A 27,992-nucleotide genomic window follows, 5' to 3' on the forward strand; every position below is an offset into this window, starting at 1 on the left:
AGTGGGGGGTGGAATTTTTCCGGGAGAGTGGAAAAAACCACTCAAGGCACCACTGTACAGAAATTCAAATAACTCATTGGGATTATGAACACATGGAGAAACACTGTAATGGAGACTGATTCTATTAAACTTGCTATTTGAGGTACAACCCCTGGTTTAGAACTACTTGCTAACTTCTAACACTGACATTAGGAAACTTTTATTTATAGGACATGGTCAAAAAGTTTTCAAAGAGAGGGTTGGTTTGATGCTATCTCTAGGCATTTGTGTAAATAAATAGATAAAGATTATGGCTAAAGATGGGATAACTAGCAATATGCTCAAAAAAATATTTTGGATCTATGAAGAAACCATTTAAGAATAACTTTGCTCTAGTACCTGAAACTTTGTGGCCAACATATAATGAGGAAGAAATGACACATATATGAAATGAAAGATGAGTACTTTATGAAAAGTCTCATGAAAGAGAAAAAAATACAAGGTGGTAGGGATGTTACAGATTCTAGTATTTTGCTGAGTACAATATTGATTTTAGTAAAAACTCATCCACAAACCATTTCCTGGGATCTACTCCCAAAGTGCTATGTTCCACAGTTAGTAGCTGGGCTGGACTTTATCTGGGGGGATGCAGCAGCCAGTTCTGCACCTGACTCTGTCCGTCAGTCCCCAGGAGAGTGGGTGTGCACTCACCCAGTTCTTCCTCTTCTTCTTCTTTGAGTCACTCTCTATGTTGCTGCCCACGCTGGAGTGGCTGGTGGCGCTGTTGATGCTGGAGACGCTGTCTGAGGAGTGCTGCCTGCGGATGCGGAGGTCTGCAGACTGGGCAGTGCTGTTTCCTGGAGACCAAGGCAGGGTGTATCAGCAGCTGCCAACCTGAGCCCTATTCTTTATCTCAGTATTTTGCCCTTTAAGCAAAACCCACCCACCTGAGGACTACTGGGTGTTTTCCACATATACATCAACTCTGTTCCCTACAGCTGTTTCTAAGATCCTTGAATAGGTGAGTGCATTGCCCTCTTCAGTCAATTAAATGAGGTCTATCTCTCCCCACTTTACAAAACAGAAGTCAAGGGAGGTGTAGGGAGAATTTCCCCAACACAAGCTCTTAAGCTTTAGATAGGTGTGGAAATGTGCTTGTGAACTGAGCAGTTGGCACCTTCATTGCTAGCCCCCTCCCTCTCCTGCTCTCTGGGCTCCTGTCACAGTGGCCTTCTTGCAGCCCTCTGGAAGTGCCATGCCTGCCTCATCTAGGGCCCTTCCATGTGCTATCCCTCTATCTGGATATTCTTTACCCTTGACTCTGTCCAGCCAACTCATTTGCAAATCCTTCCCATTTCAAAGCTATTATCACTTTTTCAGGAGGCCAATAGACTAAACAACACCGCTATTGAAAATGTGTGATATCTGACATAAAGTTTGCAGATAGTTTTTCTCATGAGGACAGAACTACACCTAAAGGCTGGTCTTTGAGAACACTGGTTGTAGGGTCAAACCAACTCATCAGGTTCTAGCCCCACTTCAGTTTCTCCCTAATCCCTGACCTTAAAAAGTGACTCTCGGCCGGGTGTAGTGGATCATGCCTGTAATCCCAGCACTTTAGGAAGCCAAAGCAGGCAGATCACTTGAGGTCAGAAGTTCGAGACAAGCCTGGCCAACATGGTGAAACCCTGTCTCTACTAAAAATACAAAAACCAGCCAGGCGTGGTGGCATGTGCCTGTAGTCCCAGCTACTCAGGAGGCGGAGGCAGGAGAATCACTTGAACGTGGGAGGCAGAGGTTACAGTGAGCGGAGATCATGCCACTGCACTCCAGCCTGGGCAGCAGAGTGAGACTCCATCTCGAAAACAGAAAAAGAAAGTGACTCTCATCTATGAACACTAGTGTCCTCATCAGTACAATGAGGAAAGAAGAGAATCACACTCACAAGATTGTTGTAGAAAGAAAACCAGATAATGAAATCATTGAAACACTTAGCACTGCCCTTAGAGCACAGTAAGTGTTCCATAAATCCTAGCTCTCTATATTACTTCTATGATTACTATTACTGTTAATATTATTATTATGAGAGCTAACTCACCTGCACTCCTACATTACCCCAAGATATACAAGGACAAAATAATTCACTTAGAAACGTTTTCCTGGGCTGGGCACAGTGGCTCATGCTCATAATCCCAGCACTTTGGGAGGCCGAGGTGAGCAGATCACTTAGGACAGGCATTCAAGACCAGCCCAGCCAACATGGCAAGATCTGTCTCTACTAAGAATACATAAATTAGCCAGGCATGGTGGCACATGCCTGTAATCCCAGCTACTTGGGAGGCTGAGGCAGGAGAAATTACTTGAACCCGGGAAGCAGAGGTTGCAGTGAGCCAAGATTGCACCACTGCACTTCAACCTGGGTGACAGAGCAAGACTCTGTCTCAGAAAAAAAAAGAAATCTTTTCTTGGACAAATAAGGGAGGAACTCAGTTCAGCTTACGCCATATATCAGCATGCAAATATCAAAGTGCTAGTGAAATTAAGGGTTGTAAAATACTTTAACACTCTGCCAATAGAAACATGTTTTCTTCCATTTTTCAGATATATCAGAGAAGAAGATGAACTACCATAACCATCTCTGTAGAGGCAAGAAGTGACTTGATTAAAGGTGTTTGCCTTCCAGGTCCTGCCCGCCTGACATGGAGCTGAATTACGCAGACACTGTCTTCTAGCAAGGAGGTTGCATCATATGATGTCAGGGGAGGGCTCCTAAGGGCAGGCAGGTCTTCTGGCTAAAGGCTGTTTCCCTTACTTTACCTTTGCAGTTGAGCTCAGGTGTGTTAATTACTCCATTAATGGCAGCCTGGGCAGCTGCGTTCTGTTTCTTTAGCAGCTCAATGGTTTTTCTTAACTCATTCAGTTCTGAATCCTAGGGAACAGAAAAAATTATTGGTCAGCCTAAAATCATTCTGTACAGAGTTCAACTGAAGTACAACTTGGCTTCAACACAGGAGGAGAGGGAATGAAGTAGCTCAACAAAACCTTTCAGATGGATCAACACGCATGAACAAACACATAAGAGTAGGATTATAACTACAAGATCTATCATTGATGCCATTATCAATCTGTCATATTTTCACTCAACAGATTGGACTCCTTACAATTAAACTTTAACTGTTCAAGAAATACATTAACATCCACACAATGATCTGAAATGAAAGAATAGTATTTTCAAGTTTGTTGTTAACTCCAAGTAGGGAGGGTTAAAGTACCCTTTCTGCCTTACCTTCTGCTCAGCTGTCATGGTCAGACTCTGGAGCCTGATTGTCATGTTACCAAGACTCTGTTCAAAGGCTGCCACAAGGTGAGCCTGGAGGGGAAGACACAACCTCAGTTATATTACCTTGCAAGGCAAGAGTGCTTAGAAGGTGTCTGGCTCTTAAAGATGAAAATCCTGTGGGTCCATTGATCTAGGCTACTTTTTCAGCCTCCTCTTGAAACCCACTCTCCACCACTCTTTGGGATCCAGTCACTCCAGTCTTCTACTTGCTCAAACAACCTGTGCTCCTTCCCACCTTAGGGCCCTTATACATCTTTTCCCCTCTACCTGAAATGCTCTTCCCTTTCAACCCTTTCTCCCACTCCTTGCCTAATAATTTTTACCTGTCTGTCTAAAGAGCTCTTGGCTCGTACTTTCACGACACCCTCATATGCACTCTCACAAGCAAACTGTACTTCTGATATACACTTTGAGATATCATAGTTAAAAATACATGCAGTCTTGTAATTGGTAATGTATGGCTGTCTTCTCTACTACAATGGAGGATGATCTTCTGTTCACCAAATGCTAAGCTCACAATAGAGGCTCATATTAAGCATGTTAGTAGAATGAACAAACAAAATGGTTGGCATAGTTTGCTTGTTATAACCCCGGTTAATAAAAAGCCACTGAAAGGCCCATCTGCTACCTCCTCGGAGAAATGTTTCCCAGTTCCTCCAGGGGGTTACCACTTTCCCACAGGCTTTCACGTAGTTTTATACACTTCTGTTAGAATATGACATAAGATGTACCATTATTTTATATTTCTAAGAATTTCTTAAATGCTTCCAGTTATAAGTAAAATAGCATCTAATTTTCAGAGATGTTAAAATACAAAAAAAGAGTAAGTTTAAGAATGGGCAAATGTGGCATTTTCCTGACTGCCACTTGCTCTGCAACTCTCTTCAAGGGTAAGAGGTAACTTTGTGCCCCAACACTAAGCTTTTGACTGTGAAGCAGAGTAGTAGGTGATATATTAGTTGATTGAATGAGAATCCTGGTAATGTTATTAAAGCCAAAAATAAAGAATGGAGCTGTTTCAAACAGTCATGCTAAGGAATTTCCAGCAATAGATTGAAGAAGCCATTAGGCAGCTAGGATCTTCTAATCTCCAATCTCTACTTGTATAAGGGAATAGTGGCATGTCCAAGAGTGAGAGGCATTTGAGCAGCAGATGAGAAGGATCACCAGATTGTGCACTTGATGAGGGCTGACACCATGTCTATCTTGCTCCTTACTGTATCCACACTGCTGGTACAAAAACAGCCACTCAATCATATACGTTGGATGAGCAATTAAAGGATTGAAAAGAAAAGCACTTAGATGAAGGAGGCAGTGTAGTACAAGGGAAGGGAACAGGATTTAGAGTTAGAGGTCTTCAGCTCTCCCTGTAGTTCCTTCTGAATACCCATAACACAGAGCAAATCACCTAATCCTAGTAGCCTCAGCTTTATCTATGAAATGGTACCAGTATCTATTTACCTCCCAGGGTTATTTTCAGCTAAATGAAACAAGACCAGTGAAAATGGTCTATGAACTGTTCAGGTACTGCAAAACACAGGAATGCATGGACACTTGTGGGGAAAGAAGGAGGTTTGGGAACGAGAAAGTGACAAGAGAAACTATGAGAGGAGTGAGAGTACCTGAGAACACAGGTGTAGACAGGGGGAGTAGAAACACAGTGAGCTACAAGAGAGATGAGAAGGGCAGAGGATACATGGGAGGAGCTTGGGAGAGGTGAGATTTGATCATGCTGTGAAATTCGAGAGGAGAAGATGACTGACACACACAGTGAGGAATCAACGCTGGATAAGCATGGGGGGGTGGGTGGGAAGAAGCTTTTGCCGTGCACTGTGAGGAGGTGCAGTGACATTTCAATCTAAGGAGAGATGTGAGGGGTAAAGAGAGGCCTGTTATTAGACTTCATTACACAGGGATGGTGGAGACTAAGACATCTCTAGAATCAACCGCTGGCAGGGAGCATTTCTACTTGTAGTAGAAATGTTAAGTGGAATAGTTAGCTTCTCTCTGATTGCACTCCCTCTCTATTAAAAATGGAGACAGGCCGGGCATGGTGGCTCATGCCTGTAATCCCAGCACTTTGGGAGGCCGAGGTGGGTGGACCCTGAGGTCAGGAGATCGAGACTATCCTGGCTAACATGGTGAAACCCCATCTCTACTAAAAATACAAAAACAAACAAATAAACAAACAAAAAACTAGCTGGGCGTGGTGGTGGGCACCTGTAGTCCCAGCTACTTGGGAGGCTGAGGCAGGAGAATGGCGTGAACCCGGGAGGCAGAGCTTGCAGTGAGCCAAGATTGTGCCACTGTGCTCCAGCCTGGGCAACAGAGCGAGACGAGACTCCGTCTCAAAAAAAAAACAAAAACAAAAAACAAAAAACATGGAGACAGTGCCTCTGCATTTTAAAATAAAGAGATATGCTTTAGTTTGCCCTGGAGAGTGTGGCAAAACCAAAGCCAATCAATTTGTGACAGTCACATAGTTGACAAAGGAGACAGGCCAGGGCCTGGATGTCTCAAAGAACATTTACTATCCTCATATTGCAAATGAAAGACAAAGTTAAATGTAAATGATTGGATTTCCATTGATTTCAGTTCTGCATTTGATTGTCACCCATGATTCCAGTTACGGGCATTCCTATTGTAAACAGGCTAAATGCCCCAATCAAAAGACACAGACTGGCAAATTGGATAAAGAGCCCAGACCCATTGGTGTGCTGTATTCAGGAGACCCATCTCACGTGCAAAGACACACATAGACTCAAAATAAAGGGATGAAGGAATATTTACCAAGCAAATGGAAAGCAAAAAAAAAAAAAAAAAAAAAAAAGCACAGTTGCAATCCTAGTCTCCAATAAAACAATAAAACAGACTTTAAACCAAGAAAGATAAAAAGATACAAAGAAGGCCATTACATGATGCTAAAGAGATCAATGCAACAAGAAGAGCTCACTATCCTAAATATATATGCTCCCAATACAGGAGCACCCAGATTCATAAAGCAAGTCCTTAGAGACCTACAAAGAGACTTAGACTCCCAAACAATAACAGTGGGAGACTTTAACACCCCACTGTCAATATTAGACAGATCAACGAAACAGAAAATTAACAAGGATATCCAGGACTTGAGCTCAGCTCTGGACCAAGCAGACCTAATAGACATCTACAGAACTCTCAACCCCACATCAACAGAAAATATGTTCTTCTCAGCACCACATCACACTTATTCTAAAATTGACCACATAATTAGAAGTAAAACACTCCTCAGCAAATGCAAAAGAATGGAAATCACAGCAAACAGTCTCTCAGACCACAGTGCAATCAAATTAGAACTCATGAATAATAAACTCACTCAAAACCACACAACTACATGGAAACTGAACAACCTGCTCCTGAATGACTACTGGGCAAATAACAAAATTAAGGCAGAAGTAAAGATGTTCTTTGAAACCAATGAGAACAAAGACACAACATACTAGAATATCTGGGACACATTTAAAGCAGTGTGTAGAGGGAAATTTATAGCACTAAATGCCAACAAGAGAAAGCAGAAAAGATCTAAAATCGACACCCTGAGATCACAATTAAAAGAACTAGAGAAGCAAGAGCAAACAAATTCAAAAGCTAGCAGAAGACAAGAAATAACTAAGATCAGAGCAGAACTGAAGGAGATAGAGACACAAAAACCCCTTCAAAAAAATCAATGAATCCAGGAGGTTGTTTTTTGAAAAGATCAACAAAATAGATAGACTGCTAGCCAGACTAATACAGAAGAAAAGAGAGAAGAATCAAATATGATGCAATAGAAAATGATAAAGGGGATATCACCACCGATCCCACAGAAATACAAACTACCATCAGAGAATACTATAAATACCTCTACACAAATAAACTAGAAAATCTAGAAGAAATGGATAAATTCCTGGACACATATACCCTCCCAAGACTAAACCAGGAAGAAGTCAAATCCCTGAATAGACCAATAAGAAGTTCTGACATTGAGGCAGCAATTAATAGCCTACCAACCAAAAAAAGTCCAGAACTAGATGGATTCACAGCCAAATTTTACCAGAGGTACAAAGAGGATCTAGTACCATTCCTTGTGAAACTATTCCAAATAATAGAAAAAGAGGGAATCCTCCCTAACTCATTTTATGAGGCCAGCATCATCCTGATACCAAAACCTGGCAAAGACAAAACAAAAAAAGAAAATTTCAGGCCAATATCCTTGATGAACATCAGTGTGAAAATCCTCAGTAAAATACTGGCAAACCAAATCCAGCAGCACATCAAAAAGCTTATCCACCATGATCAAGTGGGCTTCAACCCTGGGATGCAAGGCTGGCTCAACATACGAAAATCAATAAACGTAATCCATCACACAAACAGAACCAAAGACAAAAACCACATGATTATCTCAATAGATGCAGAAAAGGCCTTTGACAAAATTCAACAGTGCTTCATGCTAAACACTCTTAATAAACTAGGTATTGATGGAATGTATCTCAAAATAATAAGAGCTATTTATGACAAACCCACAGCCAGTATCATACTAAATGGGCAAAAACTGGAAGCATTCCCTTTGAAAACCAGCACAAGACAAGGATGCCCTCTCTCACCACTCCTATTCAACATAGTATTGGAAGTACTGGCCCGGGCAATCAAGCAAGAGAAGGAAATAAAGGGTATTCAATTGGGAAAACAGGAAGTCAAATTGTCTCTGTTTGCAGATAACATGACTGTATATTTAGAAAACCCCATCTTCTCAGCCCCAAATCTCCTTAAGCTGATAAGCAACTTCAGCAGTCTCAGGATACAAAATCAATGTGCAAAAATCACAAGCATTCCTATACACCAATAACAGACAGAGAGCCAAATCATGCGTGAACTCCCGTTCACAGTTGCTTCAAAGAGAATAAAATACCTAGGAATACAACTTACAAGGGATGTGAAGGACCTCTTGAAGGAGAACTACAAATCACTGCTCAAGGAAATAAGAGAAGACATAAACAAATGCAAAAACATTCCATGTTCATGGATAGTAAGAATCAATATCATGAAAATGGCCATACTGCCCAAAGTAATTTATAGATTCAGTGCTATCCCCATCAAGCTACCAACGACTTTCTTCACAGAATTGTAAAAAAACTACTTTAAATTTCATATGGAACCAAAAAAGAGTCTGCATAGCCAAGACAATCTTAAGCAAAAAGAACAAAGCTGGAGGCATCACACTGACTTCAAACTATACTACAAGGCTACAGTAACCAAAAGAGCATGGTACTGGTACCAAAACAGATATGTAGACCAATGGGACAGAACAGAGGCTTCAGAAATAATACCACACATCTACAACCATCTGATCTTTGACAAACCTGACAAAAACAAGCGATTGGGAAAGGATTCCCTATTTAATAAATGGTGTTGGCAAAACTGGCTAGCCATATGCAGAAAGCTGAAACTGGACCCCTTCCTTACACCTCATACAAAAATTAACCCAAGATGGATTAAAGAATTAAACCTAAGACCTAAAACCATAAAAACCTTAGAAGAAAACCTAGGCAATACCATTCAGGACATAGGCTTGGGCAAAGACTTCATGACTAAAGCATCAAAAGCAATGGGGACAAAAGCCAAAATAGACAAAAGGGATCTAATTAAAGAGCTTCTGCACAGCAAAAGAAACTATCATCAGAGTGAACAGGCAACCTACAGAATGGAAGAAAATTTTTGCAATCTATCCATCTGACAAAGGGCTAATATCCAGAACTTAAACAAATTTACAAAGAACTTAAACAAATTTACAAGAAAAAAACACCCACCCATCCATTTAGTGGGTGAAGGATATGAACAGAAAGTTTCCAAAAGAAGACATTTACGCAGCCAACAAACATATGGAGAAATGCAAATCAAAACCACAATGAGATACCATCTCATGTCAGTTAGAATGGCGATCATTAAAAAGTCAGGAAACAACAGATGCTGGAGAGGATGTGGAGAAATAGGAACACTTTTATACTGTTGATGAGAGTGTAAATTAGTTCAACCATTATGTAAGGCAGTGTGGCAATTCCTCAAGGATCTAGCACTAGAAATACCATTTGACCCAGCAATCCCATTACTGGGTATATACCCAAAGGATTATAAATCATTTTACTATAAAGACGCATGCACACGTATGTTTATTGCAGCACTGTTCACAATAGCAAAGATTTGGAACCAACCCAAATGCCCATCAATGATAGAGTGGATAAAGAAATGTGGCACATATACACCACGGAATACTATGCAGCCATAAAAAGGATGAGTTCATGTCCTTTTCAGGGACATGGATGAAGCTGGAAACCATCATTCTCAGCAAACTAACTCAGAACAGAAAACCAAACACTGGATGTTCTCACTCATAAGTGGGAGTTGAACAATGTGAAAACATGGATACATGGAGGGGAACATCAGACACCAGGGCCTGTTGGGGTGTGGGGGGTGGCTAGGGGAGGGATAGTATTAGGAGAAATACCTCATGTAGATGACAAGTTGATGGGTGCAGCAAACCATCATGGCACATGTATACCTATGTAACGAACCTGCACATTCTGCACATGTACCCCAGAACTTAAAGTATAATAAAAAAAATTTAAAAAACCTGACCCCATGAAGACTGCTATTGAGAAGGTGTTTTTGCAAGCTTAAAAAGAAAACACATTTGCTCTGGAGATCCAGAGGATCCTATTTTTCTGTTAAACAAAAGCGTTGCCTTTGTGTCATTAGCACAACTATGAAAATACAGGCTGTGGAGGCTGTTCCAAGCCTGGTTCAGAGCCACACACAACAGCCTACTCATCAAGTGCCACGCTCACATTCCCAGGGAAAACAAACACAAGTGGTATAAAAACACTCAGAGAAGGTGGCTTTGAGTAGTTTGTCCTAGAAAAACAAACACAGCTTGGTTTGCGAGAAAGATGGCAGACAATAAAACATGTTCACCCTTCCAGCAGTGTGCGGTAAGACTAAATATTTACTTTAAAACAATACAGGATTCAGTGCCTTTTATGAAGAACAAAACACTCTTCTGGAATAATATAAGGGATCCCACTCTGACTCTTCTAGAACAGACAGCAGAGTTCCAAATGGCCCAAGGTGAGGCTCCTGTGGCAGCACGAGGTCACTGGAACAATTAACCCAAGTTCACCGGAAAGTAAGTTAACTACTATTTGTTGACTAGTAAAGGCAACAATTGGCATCTGTAACTCTTAAACTAGGAGAGTAGCTCAGAATCACTATGGTTTGACAGGGGTTTGCTGTCAAACCACACATTTGGATTACACCCAGAAGACCCTGACTTGCTGGGTCTAGAGTTTGTTCTGGATTCAAATCTACACATCTAGTTATCCAGATGAAGAATCTGCCCATGGAATAGAACCTATCTATAGAATACTGTTTTTCTGAATAGGACCTACGCCTCAGAATTAAGTTCTCACGTCAGTTTTTAAAGTTCTTTTGATAGCATTACTGGTGGCAGAAGAGGTAAAGAAAATAAAAGATTACAAAACACGTTGTGGTCTCCTATGTTAGGGTTTTTTTAAAAAATCAAAGATTTCCAGAAAAGAAAGAGAACTTAGGAGACTATATATTAATGGGGGCAGCTACCAGTTACTGAGCTAATAACTAAGGTCAAGCACTGTACTAGGTATGTCACATGCCGACCTTAAAGAGAAATGGTTCCCTTGAGTAAACTAAGGCTCAAGTTGGGAATACCATGGCAAAAACTCCAGGCGAATGACTAATGTGGAGGACTGGCTCAGTTTCCTAGTTGAAGGAAGACAGCATCTTGAAGCTGGTTTCCATTTTAACGGCATGCTGTGGTCATGCAGGTTGCTTTCTGTCTTGCTTGAACACATTTATCAACGGGCTCAGGCTGGGTGGTGGACTCCTGGGCAGCAAGCCTTGCCTCAGAGGCACCTTAGTACCTTTCGATACCTCAGGCTCTGCCTTCTGAGCTTCAGCCTTCACCTGGTCACAGCTGTGCATCAGGGCTCCTATACAGACACGGCTGATGGGGGTAGGGGATGAGGCACCTCTGCCTCTACTCTGATCCTCTGTCTAAAGTGCAAACCAGCCCACCTACTGCTTACTTAAAACTCACTGAGAGGTGTCTACTAACTTCAGGAGGAAGCCCGGATGCTCACCCCAACAGCTCAGACACTGTGATCTGACCCCTGGCTTTCTTCGATGCCTTCTTCCTCCCTACTTCTGTCCCCTCTCCACACTTAGCTCTCCTCCACATCCAAGCCATAGACACTAATTACACCAACCTACTGAGAGTTCAAAATACACCAAGATCTTTCTCCTTAACCTTTGTGCAAATTATTCTCTTTGGTTAGAATGCTGTCATCCCTATGCATTCTCCCCTACCTAGCATCCATTAGATGTCACCTCCTCCAGGAAGTCCTTCCTGCCCCCCTTTTAAAAAATTTTTTTCTTATTTTCAATATCTGATGAGCTGCCCCTTTTTCATCCCTTACCAAGAGTGAGCTAGGTGCTCCCCCTAGATATTCCCACTACCACCTCCTCCCTTTATCTTAACAGTTATCATGTTATAGCAAAATTGTTTGTTTTGTTTCTCTGCTGTCCCAGAGACTGAATGTTAAGATGTCAGTCACTGTGCTTGCTCTGCTGTTGAACCCACAGTGCCTGGGGCATAGCTGGCACTCAAACAGTTGTTGAATTGAATGCTGGTTGGCAGCATCTCCTAAATTCATAATCGTGTATATTACAATGACAGAGCAGCTACCTACATATTGGGAAGCCCTACATTTCTTTTCTTCCTCCTTCTTTCCTTTTTGCTTTTTTTTCCCACCCTTAAAATCAAAATTTTCAGAAAGAGGAAGAGAAATTAACATTTTAATAAGCACTTCATATATTGCAAGCATTGACTGTGGGCCAATACTGAGATGTAAATACTATCACCCTCGTTACACAGATGAGGACATGCAGGCTGAGATTCAAGAACTTACCCAAAGTCACAAAGCCAGTAAGTGTCCAAACTGACATTCACACCCATGATGCTAAAGCCTGTGTCTTTTTCTTTATAATGTGCTACTTCTATTTGTTCAGCACAGGAGGACTTGAGGCTGTTCAGAAGGCAAGGATGGTGCTTCCTGTCCCGATGCTACTGCCCTATGTCTGTACTTACATTTGCTGTCAGCTGGGTGGTCAAAGCTGAAACTTTCTCCTGGGAGGCATCCAGTTCCCGCCGCAGCTTGCGAATCTAAAGATGACAAGGGAGAGGGTTACGTGCTTTGGGAGTCCATTTCCAAGGTGAGCAGGGTCAAACAATTGACAATAAAGAGGAAATCCAACCAGAAAGCTGTTCCTTACCTCTGACTGGCATTTTTCTTCTGGCTGTAAAGAAAACATTAAAGGAAATTAGACCAGTTAAGGAACAAAGAATAGTGTAGTCCAGCCCATCGGGAACACCATATTCAGATAGTTGCAGCAGTCTGGAAGATTTATTAGTTTCTTTTCTCGTGTATTTCTCTGGAAAAACTGGTTCAATTAAATTGACCCATCAGAAAGGCCAAATACAAACAGCTTATGATTTCTAAAAATTAGGAAGAATGAGAACACCACTCCACATTTTGGGTGTGAGGAGCCACCCTGCTCCCCAGGCGGGCATGGTGATAGGTAAAGTGCTCAGAAGAAGATATATGATAAGAAGGCCATGAGTCAGATTTAGTAAATAAAAATACAAGAGGCCTAGTTAAATTTGAATAGCTTTAAAAAAAACAAAAACGTCTAGGGCTGGGCATGGTAGCTCATGCCTGACATCCGAGTACTTTGGGAGGCTGAGGTTGGTGGACATGGTGAAACCCATCTCTACTAAAAATACAAAAAAAAAAAAAAAAAAAAAATTAGCTGGGTGTGATGGCATGCACCCATAGTCCCAGCTACTCAGGAGGCTGAGGCAGGAGAATGGCTTGAACCCAGGAGGTAGAGATTGCAGTGAGCCGAGATCACACCACTGCACTCTAGCCTGGGCAACAGAGGCTACCCGTCTCAAAAAATAAAATAAAATAAAGGGTCTAATATGTCCCATGCAATATTAGGGACATATTTATACTAAAAAAAATTTTGTTGTTAATCTAAATCTCACATTTAATTGAGTGTTTTGTATTTTCTCTGGCAACCCTGTCTAGGGAGCAAGGAAGACTACTCCTGGGTTAATTCTGCCCCATTTTTTGCCCTCCTCTCACTTCCCTAGGACACTGCAGTGGGAGCACCAGGGTAGAAAGACCTCAAAGTGAGGGGGGTTTGGGAGCCCCTATCAGCCAGCCCAGTAACTCCACAGGTTGTGAGGATAAATGTGGCCTTCATCTTCGTGCTGCCCCATTTCAAGGACCCCAGTTACCTGTGACCCTGTGAAGTAAGCGTGAACTCTGTTGCCCCTCTTACTGGCTTCCCTCTTTGTCCCTTACATGCTGGCTCTGTGTCTAGGTGACACAGGTACCTGCTAGCCAGAAACTATAAGACCCTCTCTCCTCCCACAGGGGGAGCCCACATGAATTGGGGAGCCCGCTGCAGGAGGAACCTTTCTTTCCCTCTCCTCTAGTTCCCACAGGGGCTCATAAAGAGGAATCCTCCTCCTTCCTGGAAATGTTGAGTGTTCCTGACCTTCTCTCTACTCATTGCTCTACCCAGGGAGGGAAGAGTGACTTGGGAACCAGATACGTGAGTGAACATCAGTAAGAACTCTATTTTGTCCTTGGGTCCTCACTAGGTGTCCTAATCCAATTTTACTAGGGATAAGACCATTATTTTTTAAAAATCAGCATCTGACCCTGATGTCAACGTCTCCATTAGTTCACAATACAAAGTGGGTATGATTCATTAGAACTCGTAGGGCACATCCATCAGCTGGAATAGGTGAGGTGGGCAGCTGCTTCCTGTCTGATCCGCCTTCACCCTATGCTCCCCATTGTCCTCCCTCCTGATCCTGCCCATAAGTCCCCTCCTCTAGGTTGGCTCCTACTAGCAGCAACCAATTTTTAAATACACGGAGCCAAGTCATTTAATCCTTGCAGAAACTCCATTAGGTAGGTTTGTTTGTATTCCTTCTGAGGTTCAGAGAGGTTAAATGTCTTGTATAAAGTCACACTGAACAACCTCCTTATCTAAGAAATGCTTTCAGGAGAAGGTTGGAAGATGTCTTCAGAGCTCACTCTTCTCTCCCAGATAATAATCATTCGTCTTTGTCCATCCATCCTCACTACCACCACCTATCAAATATTTACTGATTTCCTACTGTGTGCCAGGCACTATTTTTAAGAACCTAAGATAGAGCTGTGAACATGACCAAGTCCCTGACCTTGTGTTGCCTGCATTCTGGTAATAATAGCTAGCATTTATTGAATGCCTACCATGTGCCAGAGACTGTTCCAAGCACTTTACATTCATTATTCATCTAATCCTTATATCAACTCTTTGAGGAGGTACTAATACTATTGCTTTCTGTTTTATGTATGAGGAAACTGAGGCACAGGAAGGTTCAGTCATTTGTCCAGGGTCACAGCTGGTAAGTGGCAGAGTTGGGACTGGATCTAAAGTAGTCTGGCTCCAGAGCCTATGCATATTCTCCTGCACTTTTACTATAGCTACATTCTCATGGGGGCTTTCCAGAAATAAGCCCTGAGTTTAATCCAAAGGGTACAAGTTAATGGTGAGAATGTAACCACTATCTAACATTTAGAAGGCTGGCGGAGGCCTGTTAGCAGGCTTAGCCATCCACATAGGACAAGCCCTACTTTGAAACACTTCTGTCGACAGGCCCTAACAGCCTTTCCCCATGCCTCTGCCACTGTCTGTCACTGTGCCCACCTGTCTCTGGGGTTGGGCCCCCATTATCAACAGCAGCCTAGAGAAAGCATGTGCTTTGTATCTTGCCCCCCTTGCTGCTGTTCTGCACATCTGGTAACACTATGTGAAGCTGCTAGCCTCCATCCACCCAGCAGCTCTCCTGGGAACTCAAGTGTTCCCTACCAAACAAGGAAGCAAGTCTAATGCCAGAAGTGGCCTTTGAGATTTTCTCTACTCCAAGAGCTAGCCATAACTTTTCCATGGCAATCATTTAGCACTGTGTAATCCTTTCTTTCACTGATAATTAAGATTGCAAATTTCATGCAGAATGAGAGCATTCTTGAATATTCATTATAGAGATTTCAAGGAAAGAATCTACTGTCATCCAATAAGAGCCTTTAAAACTCTCAGCTATTAACCAGGCTCCTTGGTCTGGGTCTGTGGCAACTTAATATTTCAAAGATCTCTTTTCAGACAACAAACAAGTACTTTATTCACCTTAACATTTACAAAGGTGCCTGGGGCACGTGTTTCAGAATTTCATTATTACCAAGAAGGTAATAACAGATAAAGGACCACACCTCAGTGCTAGGCGGTAGCAGAGTCTAGCCAGACTTGTAGTTTTTCTTGAAATTAGTAGACTGCACCAGCATAAAAACATTCAACTGATAGGCTATTTTTTTTAAGTCTGCAAAAGCAACCTATATTCTCAGAGAAGGCATACTGAGGACAGTAAATGGGAGCCTTTGACTCCATGACTTATGGAATGTCAGAGATCGTAGGGGCCTCAGAAGATCACCTTGCTCGGTTTCCTGATGCCAAGGGCAAAACTGGGGAGACACTCTGAATAACCAGATGACTTGTCCAAAGTCACATAGTGAGAAGAACACTATGACTACACCTCAGGTCTCTTGTTATCCAGATAAAAATGGAATTCAAAAGTATTATTATTAGGTCTTTACTAATTCGTTGAATTTATATCAACTCAGAAAAGACAATTTCAAATTTCATGAAAACAGTATCTTCATGTCCCCATACCCAGAACAACAGCTACTGAAGGAGAGTCTTTTACTGTAAGGACTTCTAGTGGTTGGCATGAAGGGGCTGGCCCCAGGAACTGCATGTGACAGTTTCCTAGATCTGAAGACACACAGGTTGAGAAGCTTATGCTCTTTCCCTCCAAGGCTGGATAATGCTGGCCAGTCTCCCACTTTTTTACTCTTCTGGAAAACCCACTCCCCTCTGTGTTGGCAAGAACCCCTGGGAATGCCACAGGGAAAACACGGGGCTGGGCACTGAAATATCCACTACAGCTTCTCTGCGCCAGTCCTGTGAAGCTAGAGTCCCATGTCCCTCTGGTGCCTACAGCTTCCTCCGTCAGTAGCAGGCTCCTTTCTCTCCTAAATTATATCCTAGGGGTTAGTCCAGAGCCTGGTATATCCATAGTGCTAGTAAATACTGTTGAAGAAGTGCATTTAGGTTTGAAAGTACCAGCCTTGGTACCCATATCCCACAGTTTCATTCTAGAAGAAAGGACATAGTTTATCTACTGGCTGACAGCTGAAAGACCATCTCTACACTTTCTTAGCAGATGATGGCTTAAAAAAACTCTCTCCAAGGTTACTCTGTGTAAAGCCTTTAAAAGGAAGCTAGGACGTAGTGATGAAATTTCAAACAAGATGACTAGCTGAGGAAAAAGGAATTTTAGAGCTGGAGGGGTGAGGTGGGTAGAAGCAAGAGTTTCTATGTCCTTCAAAACAGACCATATCAGCAATCACTGAAGTTTGTTTGCCCAATACAGGCCTAAGAAAGAACAGTTAGGCCCTGGTATCTTTAACTTGATTCTGGGGTGTCCTCTTATTTTCCAGGAGCTATACACAGTATATTCTGCTATATAGAAACCGGGCATTATCAAAACCTAAATTATTAAAACATTTGTTTCCATGGGATTAAGGGCTAAAGAATTTCCAATTCACAATTAACAGAGACTTTTTTTTTTCCCTGTAGAAATTCCCAAATTACTGTTTTTAAAGTAAATAACACACAGCTATAGCCATGCGCGGTGGCTCACGCCTGTAATCCCAACACTTCGGGAGGCTGAGATGGGCAGATCACTTGAGGTCAGGAGTTCAAGACCAGCCTGGCCAACACGGTGAAATCCCATCTTTACTAAAAATGTAAAAAAAATTAGCCAGGCATGGTGGTGCCTGCCTGTAATCCCAGCTACTCAGGAGGCTGAGGCAGGAGAATTGCTTGAACCCCGGAGGCAGAGGTTGCAGTGGGCCAAGGTCGTGCCACTTTACTCCAGCCTGGGCGACAGAGGGAGAGTCTGTCTAAAATAAAATAAAATAAAATAAATAGTGTACAGCTATAAAAAGTAAATACTACTGAACAAATCCAGTAGTACTGAAGATCTAAATGTATTTGATTACATTTGGCTTTCGTTTAGTAAACCTCTCTCATGGATGATAGCTAGCATTTAGGAGTGCTTGCTCTGAGCTGTGTGTACTATATTCATTGTTTTAGATTCATTTTCCCATTTCTTTCAAACCTACTTAAAAAATACCTACTATGTGCTAGGTACTGTTCTAGGCACTAGGAATAAAAACAAAAATGTCCTTGTCTAGAAAGAGTTTATATTGTAGTGAAATGTAATCTTCATCACATTTAATCCTCATTACATCTCTATAAGGTAGGAACTGCTATTATTTCTACTTTACAGATAAAGAAACTGAGGCTGTTCGGGCACCATGGCTCACGCCTGTAATCCCAGCACTCTGGGAGGCCGAGGTGGGTGGATCACAAGGTCAGGAGTTTGAGACCAGCCTGGCCAATATGGTGAAACTCTGTCTCTACTAAAAATACAAAAATTAGCTGGGCAATGTGGCACATGCCTATAATCCCAGCTACCCAGGAAGCTGAGGCAGAAGAATCATTTGAACCCAGGAGGCAGGGGTTGCAGTGAGCCGAGATCAAGCCACTGCATTTCAGCCTGGGCAACAGAGGGGGACTCTGTCTCAAATAAAAAAAGAAAGAAAGAAAGAAACTGAGGCAGACAAAGGATTAATAAATTGCTCAAGGCCTTTATTTTCCAAGTCCATCAGCAGGTGGCCAAGGCTTCTCACACATTCTAAATAGTTATCACCTAAAGCACAATGCCACTTTAACAAGGCAGCCAGTTCTGGATTTTGGGGTTGGTATAATATAATTAATAGCTGTTTGTGAATTTTAAATCTTGTTCCCTAATTAATTGATCCCCTTATAATGGAAATGCTTTCCCTAGGATAAATGCATATATTTTATTCTTGACACATTTGATAAAGGAACCCCAGTTCTCATGTTCACAGCCACACAGCATTGATTTATACTCACCGTAGAATAAATTGACGATGTGCTGGAAACCAAGGAGAGTGAGGATCCATGAACTATTAAAAGAAAAAAAAAAGGTGAATTGACAGATGGCTGTTATGGAACCAAAAAGGGGACAGGGGAGGAGACCATCAGCAATACAGGACACTCCAGGCTTGGAATGACTTAATCTCACCTTGACACAACCTTTCCTGGTTTGGCGATAGGTCTGTGACAAATAAGTAACAGTTTGCTAAGGATGTCACTTTTCTATTACCGCATTTTTCCCTTCAACCTTCTGAATACCTTTTCTCTTGACTGTCAAAATAATATATGATTACTGAACAAAAATTTTCAAGTACGGAGAAGTGTTAAGAAGCATATTCACTGTCACAACCTGCACTGACTCACAATTGCATTGCCTGGAGGCAACCTGTTACTGTTCCAGCATATTTTGCTTCACTCTTTTTTCTAATGTATTCCTTTAGGGTTAAGACTGTGTTCCAAACACAATTTTTTACCCTGTTGGCATCTGTCAGTTGTATATGCAAAAAAAGAGCTGATTATTTTTAACCTAAGAGGCCGTTGGCCACAGTAAGTTCATTCTAGATGACCATATAGCAGAATATTTGTTTAGAAAACATATCCATGAAAATATAGATTCTTTATTTGATTTCTATCATGTCTACAAAGTGATGAGCAAGTGGTGTCTTCTTTTCTGTTTCAAACTGGTTCTTTTGGACTAGAACCACTTATATGTCCTTAGCACCCTTCCTGCCCCAGCCAGTGGAGGCATCTTTTTTTTTTTTTTTGAGATGGAGTTTCACTCTGTTGCCCAGGCTGGAGTGCAATGGCACGATCTCAGGTCACCACAACCTCTGCCTCCTGAGTTCAAGCGATTCTCCTGCCTCAGCCTCCCAAGTAGCTGGGATTATAGGCGTGCACCACCATGCCTGGCTAGTTTTTTATTTTTAGTAGAGACGGGGTTTCTCCATGTTGGTGAGGCTGGTCTCAAACTCCCAGTCTCAGGTGATCCACCCAGCTCGGCCTCTCAAAGTGCTGGGATTACAGGCATGAGCCACCGCACCCGGCCAAGACATCTTATTATTTGTTCTAGGACTTGGGTATTCTGACTGCCTTCTTTTGTGGGAAGTAGGTTCTTTATTTTCTTGGTAACTTCTCAACAACTTGTTTGAAAAACAGAACTAATCCTATGTTAAGGCGTCACAGGACTTGTAACTGGGCACAGTTTTCCTGGCCATGGGTGGAATGGCTCTACTCCCACACCGAATTATGACCTGTAGTCTAAAGTGGGAGGCACGGGGGTAACTTCCACGTGTACTGAACGGCATTCATCTACCACCCACGAAGTGAACTCACCTTGGATTAGCAGTCAGCAGAAGCTACATGCCAATAAGATAGCTGATAAGTAGCTCAGCCTAACACTCAGGTTCCTCTCTGTCATCTTTCCAATAAACCTTCCCTGACCTCTCCTTCTTCCCTTATATGTTCTTGTTACACTATGAATCCTGCACTGCTCTCCCAAGCTTGCCCTAGACAGTACTTTCCTGCCTCAGAGTCTCTGCCCATGCAGTTCTCTTCATTTAGGCTGCATCTAAATACTGTCTATCGAAACAGATCTGCTCAAATGACATCTTCTCTGTGGGACCTTTCCTCATTCCCCGGACTGCCAACTGGGTGGGCTTCCTCCTCCCTCTGAGCCCACGTAACTCTTGGCTTGCTATTCCAGCCCTCTTTTCTCTTAGCAGCTCCCTAATGCTCTAAGCTGTCCCTATATCATCAAGTACATCCACCCTCCTTAGCAATGCCCTGCATTCTAGATCTTTTCCTCCATGCTTTCTTCATCCATGACTAATCTGACTCATGCCCATAAAAAATCAGGTTAAGGTATTAATGGCCAATAATGGCTTTCAGTGTTAATATGTCCAACACATTAACAGAGGCCTTTAATGTCCCAACTTTGTGGCCTAATGTTCCACAGAAGTAAGTTAATTTAGCTTATGATACAGACAATAGTGGAGGAATTATGTTGGAGGCCAAGTTGGGTGAAGAGATGTGGGTAACACATAGCCACACACACTTGCATGGCTGGCCTGCCATAGACTAGCACAGGGCTGCTATATGGCCTCTGGCTAATGGAAAATGGAAGTTTTTTCTTTTCTATTTCTACATCTCATATACATAAATTTACTGACACAGTTTTAGCAACAACTCAGTACAAGCATGGGGCCACAGGCAGAGAAGAGCACATCTGGCAGGCTTAAGGTAGAGGTAATTATTTTTCTCAATAATTAACTCCTCTCACTTTGTAAATAGCAACAGCAAGGCTGCGTTCCAAAGAGACAGGTTCCTTGATTTTCAGAGTCAACCCAAAACTGAATGTGGCTTACCTGAACCATTGCAGTTCAGCCTCCTTCAAGGGACTTGAGCCAAGTCAGAGCCTGGGTTCTGCAATGTGGTTATTTTTGGACAACAAAATGCGTGTGGGAGTTACAGAGGCTAAACGGCTAAAGCAGGCTACATAATTTTCCTCCCTATAGCTATACCTCCACATTTTTTCAGCTACAAGGAACCATAGAGACTATCTAGGCCATTTCTGCCATTGAGAAATCTGAAACTTGGAGCGGTTAAATGACTTGTTTAAGGTCACACAACAATTCAAGAACAGGATCTGCTGACTAGAAGTCCAGAGATCGCTCTGCCTTTGAGTGATCTGTTGTACTGGTTTCTGATTTTTTTTTTCATTTGTTTGTTTTTTTTTAAAGAGCCTTTTGGTGTCTTTTAGAATGGTGTCCTAGTCCCTTCATTCAGTCCACACATGGACACAAGCTAGGACTGTTTGAGAAGAAAGATGCTTTAGTAGGAGTGAAAACACTAGATAGAATGAAACAACTAGGCATATTCCAGCCAATAAAGCAATCAAGTGCCTCTGACCCTCATCACAGAGAATCTGCAGGTAACAATCCCAGACTAGGCAGGAGTTTCCACCGTTAATCAACAACAGAGTACATTAAATCTCAGAATGGTTAAGTGACGTGGCCAGACACACAGCTAGTCAGGAGCAGAAAGAGAATGTGGATCTAGGCATCACAATCTACTTCTCATTCTACAATTGGGTACTGTGGAAAGAGTCAGAAGAATGAAATGCAGTTCTGATGGCTAATGGACTGCCCTGCCTTTCCACCAGCAAAGGAAGCATCACAAAAGACAGAAGACATTGATGAACGATCAGAGCTTGCCTCAGACAGGTTTAAAAAAAAACCCCAGCTGAGTCAGGTATCAAGGTAGGACTGAGTGAAAAGAAAGAGGGACTGGAATCGAGAGGCTTAAGACATCATTGTGGCTGCATAAAGTCTTCAAGTCACTTTTGCCTCAATTTGGCCATTAAAAAAATGAGGATGATAATGGCCCTTGGGGAGAAGGCTATAATACGACAATTATAACAATAGCTACCATTGAGTGAGCACTTACAATACTCCCCTTTCAAAGTTATTTGTTAAATGCTTTCCAAGATTCATCTCACCTAATCTTCACTTCAATTTTCCAAAGCAGGGACAATTATTTTTCACATTTCAGTGAATAGGAAACAGGCTGAGCAGGTCAAGTCCTTTCTCAGAATCACATTGCTAACAGTAGAGGTGCCAGGATTTGAACCACTTCTGCAATTCAGGGGCTAGATACACAAGCATGCTGCAATACAAGCTTTCTTGATTAATAAGCTTCTGTGCTCCTGGGGATTCCATATAAACTGATAGGGTGGAGGGTTTCTGTGTTTTTCATTGCATTAGCTCTTAGTGATGATTGGTGAAGTCATGGTATTTTTTTTTTCTCTAGAATCCATTTTAATAATGCCTCAAGCATCCCCTTAAATGTACACTATTAAAGTTGACTTTAAGATCGCATAATGCATCTGATAGAAAGTAAGTTACCTGAAACACCTTTGAAAGGCTGCATCTGGGCCATGCCTGTACCTAATCTACATATTTATAATTCCTAAAACTCCTTCAAAGTGGAAAGTGCTAATTAAATTGCACAAAAACCACACACAAATACTTGTGCTACTTCTTCCTAAATTTCTATTCTGCTTTATGGTATATAATACACCTAACTGATTATTACAAGGAGGTTCTGTTTGGTTCAAACATGAAATGTCAATTTTCTTCCAACTGCTCCTGCAATACTGGGAGTTAATAAATTCAAAAGAAAAAGGAATTTCAACAAAGGAATTAAAAACCTAATTACATAAACTCTATTTTGTTTTCGAATGTAATACCCTTAGAAGAAATAAAATCAATCTGATGCCATATTTTCCAAAAGATGATAATGTTATGTATTCACAGTGTATTGACAGCGGTCCCTATCCATTCCCCTAAAGTTTGACTTTTACCTCTGTGCTTCAGTTCCATGTCACCATGAATCATTAGGTTTACAAAAGTCTAGACACTGCTTGTGGGCAAGCACTTTTTATCAATGTCATTTTGACATCCCAGATATTCCACAGTTGTGCTGTCTGCCAGCTTGATTCCAGATGGAATAAATAAAAGCTATCTGATGACGATACTATAATGGTCCTGGACCTTTATAAGGCGAAGTGTGCTTATTTGGACAAGTTTCAGTACTGGACGTGGTTCACTCAGGAACACACATGGCAGAGAAGAGGAATACAGTGCAGAACAAACTCCATATGCAAATCCTTCCCGGGGACGTTGGGAAATGCTCCGTGGTGATGCTTGGCCAGTACACTGACTAGAAAGAAGTTCAAGACAAACTGCCACTTCCTTCACCTTAGGATCACAATATATTCTCTACTATCACTGTTCTGAGCAGTTATAGCATTAATTTCTAGCTCTTAAATCTCACAAATGCCCCTCAGTGACTCAGGCTTCTCCCCCCCTTAATCCTTGGTCCCAGCAGCTTCCCATATATGGATTTACAGACTTGTGCTGTTCACTGAATGTCATGGTATGCAAATGATACATAAATCAGGGTGGAAAGTATTAAGTTACCAAGAAAATAAACCAGGGGGCAATTGCTCTGTAAATACATTCTTTAAAACTTCTGTTAAAAAGAACATTAGGCAAAAGCAGAATCCTGTGCCTTGTGTTTCTCTCCCTTTTGACTTGAAACTTCCTAAACAATCACAAGTTTGTTTGTTCTTTCATGCTGGGAGGATGCTGCCCCTTTTTCCCTACTCATATGGGGACTGGGAAGCACCTATAACTCACCCTCCACATTCTGCTTTGTCAATGGCAACAAAGAGACAACTAGATGTATAGTCCTCAGACTAGGCTCCGTTTGCTCCAAGATTCCCCATTCTCTGGCTGGGGACTTTGAGCTGCCAGGAAGTCAATGCTGAAGCTGTGTTTTTACAGCTATGTTATTATAGCTTTACGGCTATGTTATTACAGGCCATGACATGTAATAACATTATTGTGTTAACATTTATATGTATTATCTCATTTAATTCTCATAATTCCATGAGCTGAATACCATTATTACTCCTATTTTATCCGTGAAAAAACAGAGGCACAGAGAGGTGAAGCAACTTGCTCAAAATCATATACCTAAAAAGCAGTGGAGCTGGAATTTAAACTCTGCTAGTCTGACTCCTATTCTTAATCATTGGTTGATGAGCATTGCCGCCAATGTCCTATCAGCCCCATCTTCATGGGGTGGGGATGATATCCTCCACAGAATTTTTACTGCTTACTCACCTAACTCATACCTTGGGTGATGGAACAAAGGAAGAGAGAAATGAAGTGAGCTGTGAAGACGGCTGACAAAGTTGTTCACAGAACTTTTCTCCCATGATTCTGATTAAAATGAACCAAACATAAAATCCAACCTCAAATATTCTCAGTTGGCAACCAAAGAAAGAAAAGGGCATAACTGAAAACAATACACTTAAAAACCTAGTGCTTGAGAAAAGAGATGAAAAATTCTGGAGCAGAGCAGAAAGGCATGGCTGCCCGGCCCCCAGAGCTACATGGGTATGTCAACACAGGGAAATGAACTCTCCAGTAGTTCTCTCTGCCAAGATGGTGAACCGGTGGCTGAGCCTCAAGGTGGAGGCGCATGCCAAGAAGCTGTGGCCCAAGTCCAGGAGGGAGAAGCCTAAAGCGGAACTGAGTCAGCTCTATAGTTCACCAGTGATTTTTAAGCAGCCTCGTCCTTAAAGGCCTGGAAGGTTAATTAAGGGTCAGGCCAGACCTTACTCTTCAGAGATCCCCATCCCTGACCCCCAGAGTAGGTGGGAGAGGTGGGAGCACTTATAGGTGGGCTCTCAGGTTAATGAAGTGAACTTAGCATAGAGGACCCTTAACTACACTGAGTAACCTGGGAGATGGTAAGTTTCCTTCCTTCCTTCTTCCTTTCCTTCCTTACCTTCTTCAAACCCATCCCGGAATGAGCCTGAACGGCTCATGGTTCTGCTCTTCTCATCCAGGGACATGGAGCTATTCCGGAAGCGGCTGTCAGTGTATGGATCATACTGCCCATCGGCATTGGAGAGGCTGTGGGTCCTCAGCATGGTCGGGTTGGACAAGCTCATCTGGGTGACAGTGGTGGGACTCGCTGGAATAAAAGGAATAGAATCAAAAGGTTAGACATTCATGTCTCTGTTCAAATCCTGGTTGGGGACAAAGAGAAGACTGCTTATTTTTAGCCACATGTGTTCCTGCCAACTCTTCTCCCATCTGTTTTCTAAAAGGTAGTCCCATCAGCATTTGAGTTACACACCGGGCACTAAAAATAAGAGTGGAAAGGCAGGTCAGGTCCAAAGCAAGGCTCTGGGCCTCAGCTTTCCAACTTGGCACGTTCAGACAGGCCAGTATCACCTTTCAGGGATGAGCTAATTACTCCCCAGGCTCATCTGGAATGATTTTCTCTCAAGCCAAAAGCCCAAAATAGTCCAACCAGGCTTTTGATCAGATGGGAAGCATTTGTGCATGACAAGAATCTCTTGCCTCAAAGAGTTATGGCTGGGAAAGAACAGTATGAACACAGGTCCCATTGCCTCAGATGGGGGACATTTAATAATGGTATACAAAGAGTTTCAATGCAAGGGAGGTACATTTGTCTCAGCTAAAACTAGCTTTCTTATGAAAATCCTGTCCATTTGAGTCATGTGCAATATTTTCAGAGGTACTCATTTAGTCAATCGGAAATGAAGTGTTAAACCTCACTTGATTACAAGCCACCTCTATCCTTAAAGACTCTGAATTTGTTATTCACTATATTCAGAAAAGGCTGCCTCTCTAAAGAGTGAGATGAGATTAGAAAAGATTTCTCACCCTCTATCAGTCCTTCAAGGCTCAGCTCCTACCCTGCCACCTTCACATAACCTCTGCCTGTAACTCCAGCCAGCACTAATCTTTCCTTTTTCTAAATGTGTCTAATACTTGCTATCTAATTATATTCAGCTTTTACATGGTTTCATATAAAGCTTTGGATTGTTCTCTTTTACTCTGTTATATAGGTGTGCATTGATGTGTTTGTCTTCCTGAAAAAGAATTCCATTGACATGTCAGCAGGGACGGTGACATAAATTCTTTTCCTTTCCCCACTGTGCCAGTCAAAGCATTATGTCAGAAGTAGGCATTGTTAAGAATACCTATTCAATCAAAACTTAACTTTTATTTCCAACTTAATAAAGCAATGAGGATGACCTAACATGGGATATGCGATAAAATCTATTTCTTCAGAGGTCTTAGAAAGAGAATGCATTCTTTTTAAGAATGGGGTAACATGTTCTTTGCTATAGCCCTACCAATATCAACCAAATAAAGAAAATTATTGATTACAGTATCAAAAACTTTACTATTTTCTCTATGTATTTTGCTATCAATCTCCTGTAATCGAACTATATTGCCGAGGGCTAATCAGACACTGAGCAGGATGTGACTATATGTCTATTTCAAAATATAAGATAACTCAAGTGATGGGTGCACCAAAATCTCAGAAATCACCCCTAAAGAACTTACCCATGTAACCAAAACCACCTGCTCCCCAAAAACTATTGAAATAAAAATATATTATATATATAAGATAACCACTGCCCTATGGAGCTGATCAACATAGCTAATGACAAGTGGCTACTCACCAAGCTGGGAAAAGTTGAATCTTGTTGCGGAGGGAGAAGTCACGCTGGAGCCAGAGGAAAAGGGGGAATTGGCAGCGGTGTCCTGCAGGCCTCCTGCAGAGTGGGACCGTAACCATTCTTTTGCATCTTCTTGCGTGCGAAGCTGGGAGGTGGGAGTATACCTGGACAGACAGAAATCAAGCCGGAATTAACTATGAACAATGCTTATTAAAATGAACTCTGTGGAGCTGATGGTAAATTTATAAAAATAAAACATATATCCAAAGATGATTTTTTTAAAATCAGATCACTACACGTCCCGAAACTTAAGAAGTTTCTCAAAACCTTTTTCCTGTTTGGCTGTGTTTGGGGAAAATGACTATTCCTTTCAGTTTGGAGGGAACACATAAAGGGAAGAAGATTGGCAAATGCTCAGAAGAGCCGTCACTGGGCGTATCTGTAACATGTTGCTTCATGACAGTGTCATGTCAAAGCCCCCACCTTGACAGGACTGAAGCAACAAAATGAGCTGCTGTTAGAGCTTTGAGGGAGTTTTAATTAGACGACTTATGGCATCTGCCATTCTACAGCACAAATAAATGACCATGAATCACAGCATATGAAAAAGCAGACATACAAAGCAAGGTTTGAGGACACTGATGCTTATAGTAGTTGCTGTAATAGGGCACAAACAAATCTTCATAAAAGCAACCCCAAATTGTTCAGTTTTATAGGAGAGGGTCTTCAGAAGTTATGTGGTCCACCTCCTCATTTATTCTGAAATGTATATGGTGATGATTTATTGAACATCTACAATGTGCTAGGTGCCTTCATGTGCATTATCTTACCAAAGCATCAGACCTACTCAGCAATGCAGATGCCATTATTCCCATTTTACATTCAGGGAAGGTAAGGATTCTGCTGGTAGTCACAGAATTGAGATTTCAATCCATGTTTGATTTTAAAATGCATGCTCTTTTCATTATGCCCATAAGTAGCATGTGAAATTTCTTTCCTTTTTTTTTTTTCGAGATGCAGTCTTCCTCTACTGCCCAGGCTGGAGCAAGGTGGCATGATCTCGGCTCACTGCAACCACTGCCTCTTGGGTTCAAGTGATTCTCCCACCTCAGCCTCCCGAGTAGCTGGAACTATAAGCATGTGCCACCATGCCCAGCTAATTTTTTGTATTTTTAGTAGAGACAGGGTTTTACCATGTTGGCCAGGCTGGTCTCAAACTCCTGCCCTCAAGTGATCCACCTACCTCGGCCTCCCAGAGTGCTGGGATTACAGGCATGAGCCACTGCACCTGGCCTGCATCTGAAATTTCTGAGCGCCAAGTGGCCAGGGTATCCTTGGACTTATATGTTATGG

At 42.0% G+C, this 27,992-nt stretch overlaps 1 protein-coding gene across 19 annotated transcripts in view; it reads right to left on the reverse strand.

Moving 5' to 3' along the window:
• The window catches only part of NAV2 (neuron navigator 2), an 882,771-nt gene that overhangs the window by 46,674 nt on the left and 808,105 nt on the right, over positions 1 to 27,992 (reverse strand). For 18 of the 19 annotated variants that reach the window (XM_063728134.1, XM_063728135.1, XM_024254960.2 and 15 more), the window contains 8 exons: positions 26,643 to 26,803; positions 24,926 to 25,114; positions 18,545 to 18,597; positions 12,698 to 12,721; positions 12,513 to 12,587; positions 3,266 to 3,349; positions 2,797 to 2,908; positions 691 to 836 (listed from right to left, as the gene is read on the reverse strand). In XM_063728134.1, the coding sequence (XP_063584204.1) occupies positions 691 to 836; positions 2,797 to 2,908; positions 3,266 to 3,349; positions 12,513 to 12,587; positions 12,698 to 12,721; positions 18,545 to 18,597; positions 24,926 to 25,114; positions 26,643 to 26,803 (844 nt within the window). Of the gene's footprint in view, positions 1 to 690; positions 837 to 2,796; positions 2,909 to 3,265; positions 3,350 to 12,512; positions 12,588 to 12,697; positions 12,722 to 18,544; positions 18,598 to 24,255; positions 24,355 to 24,925; positions 25,115 to 26,642; positions 26,804 to 27,992 lie in introns of all 19 variants that reach the window. The other variant, XM_054525835.1, reaches the window with a different exon arrangement.

The sequence above is a fragment of the Pongo abelii genome, chromosome 9, assembly GCF_028885655.2.
Source record: "Pongo abelii isolate AG06213 chromosome 9, NHGRI_mPonAbe1-v2.0_pri, whole genome shotgun sequence".
NCBI classification, from domain to species: domain Eukaryota; kingdom Metazoa; phylum Chordata; class Mammalia; order Primates; family Hominidae; genus Pongo; species Pongo abelii.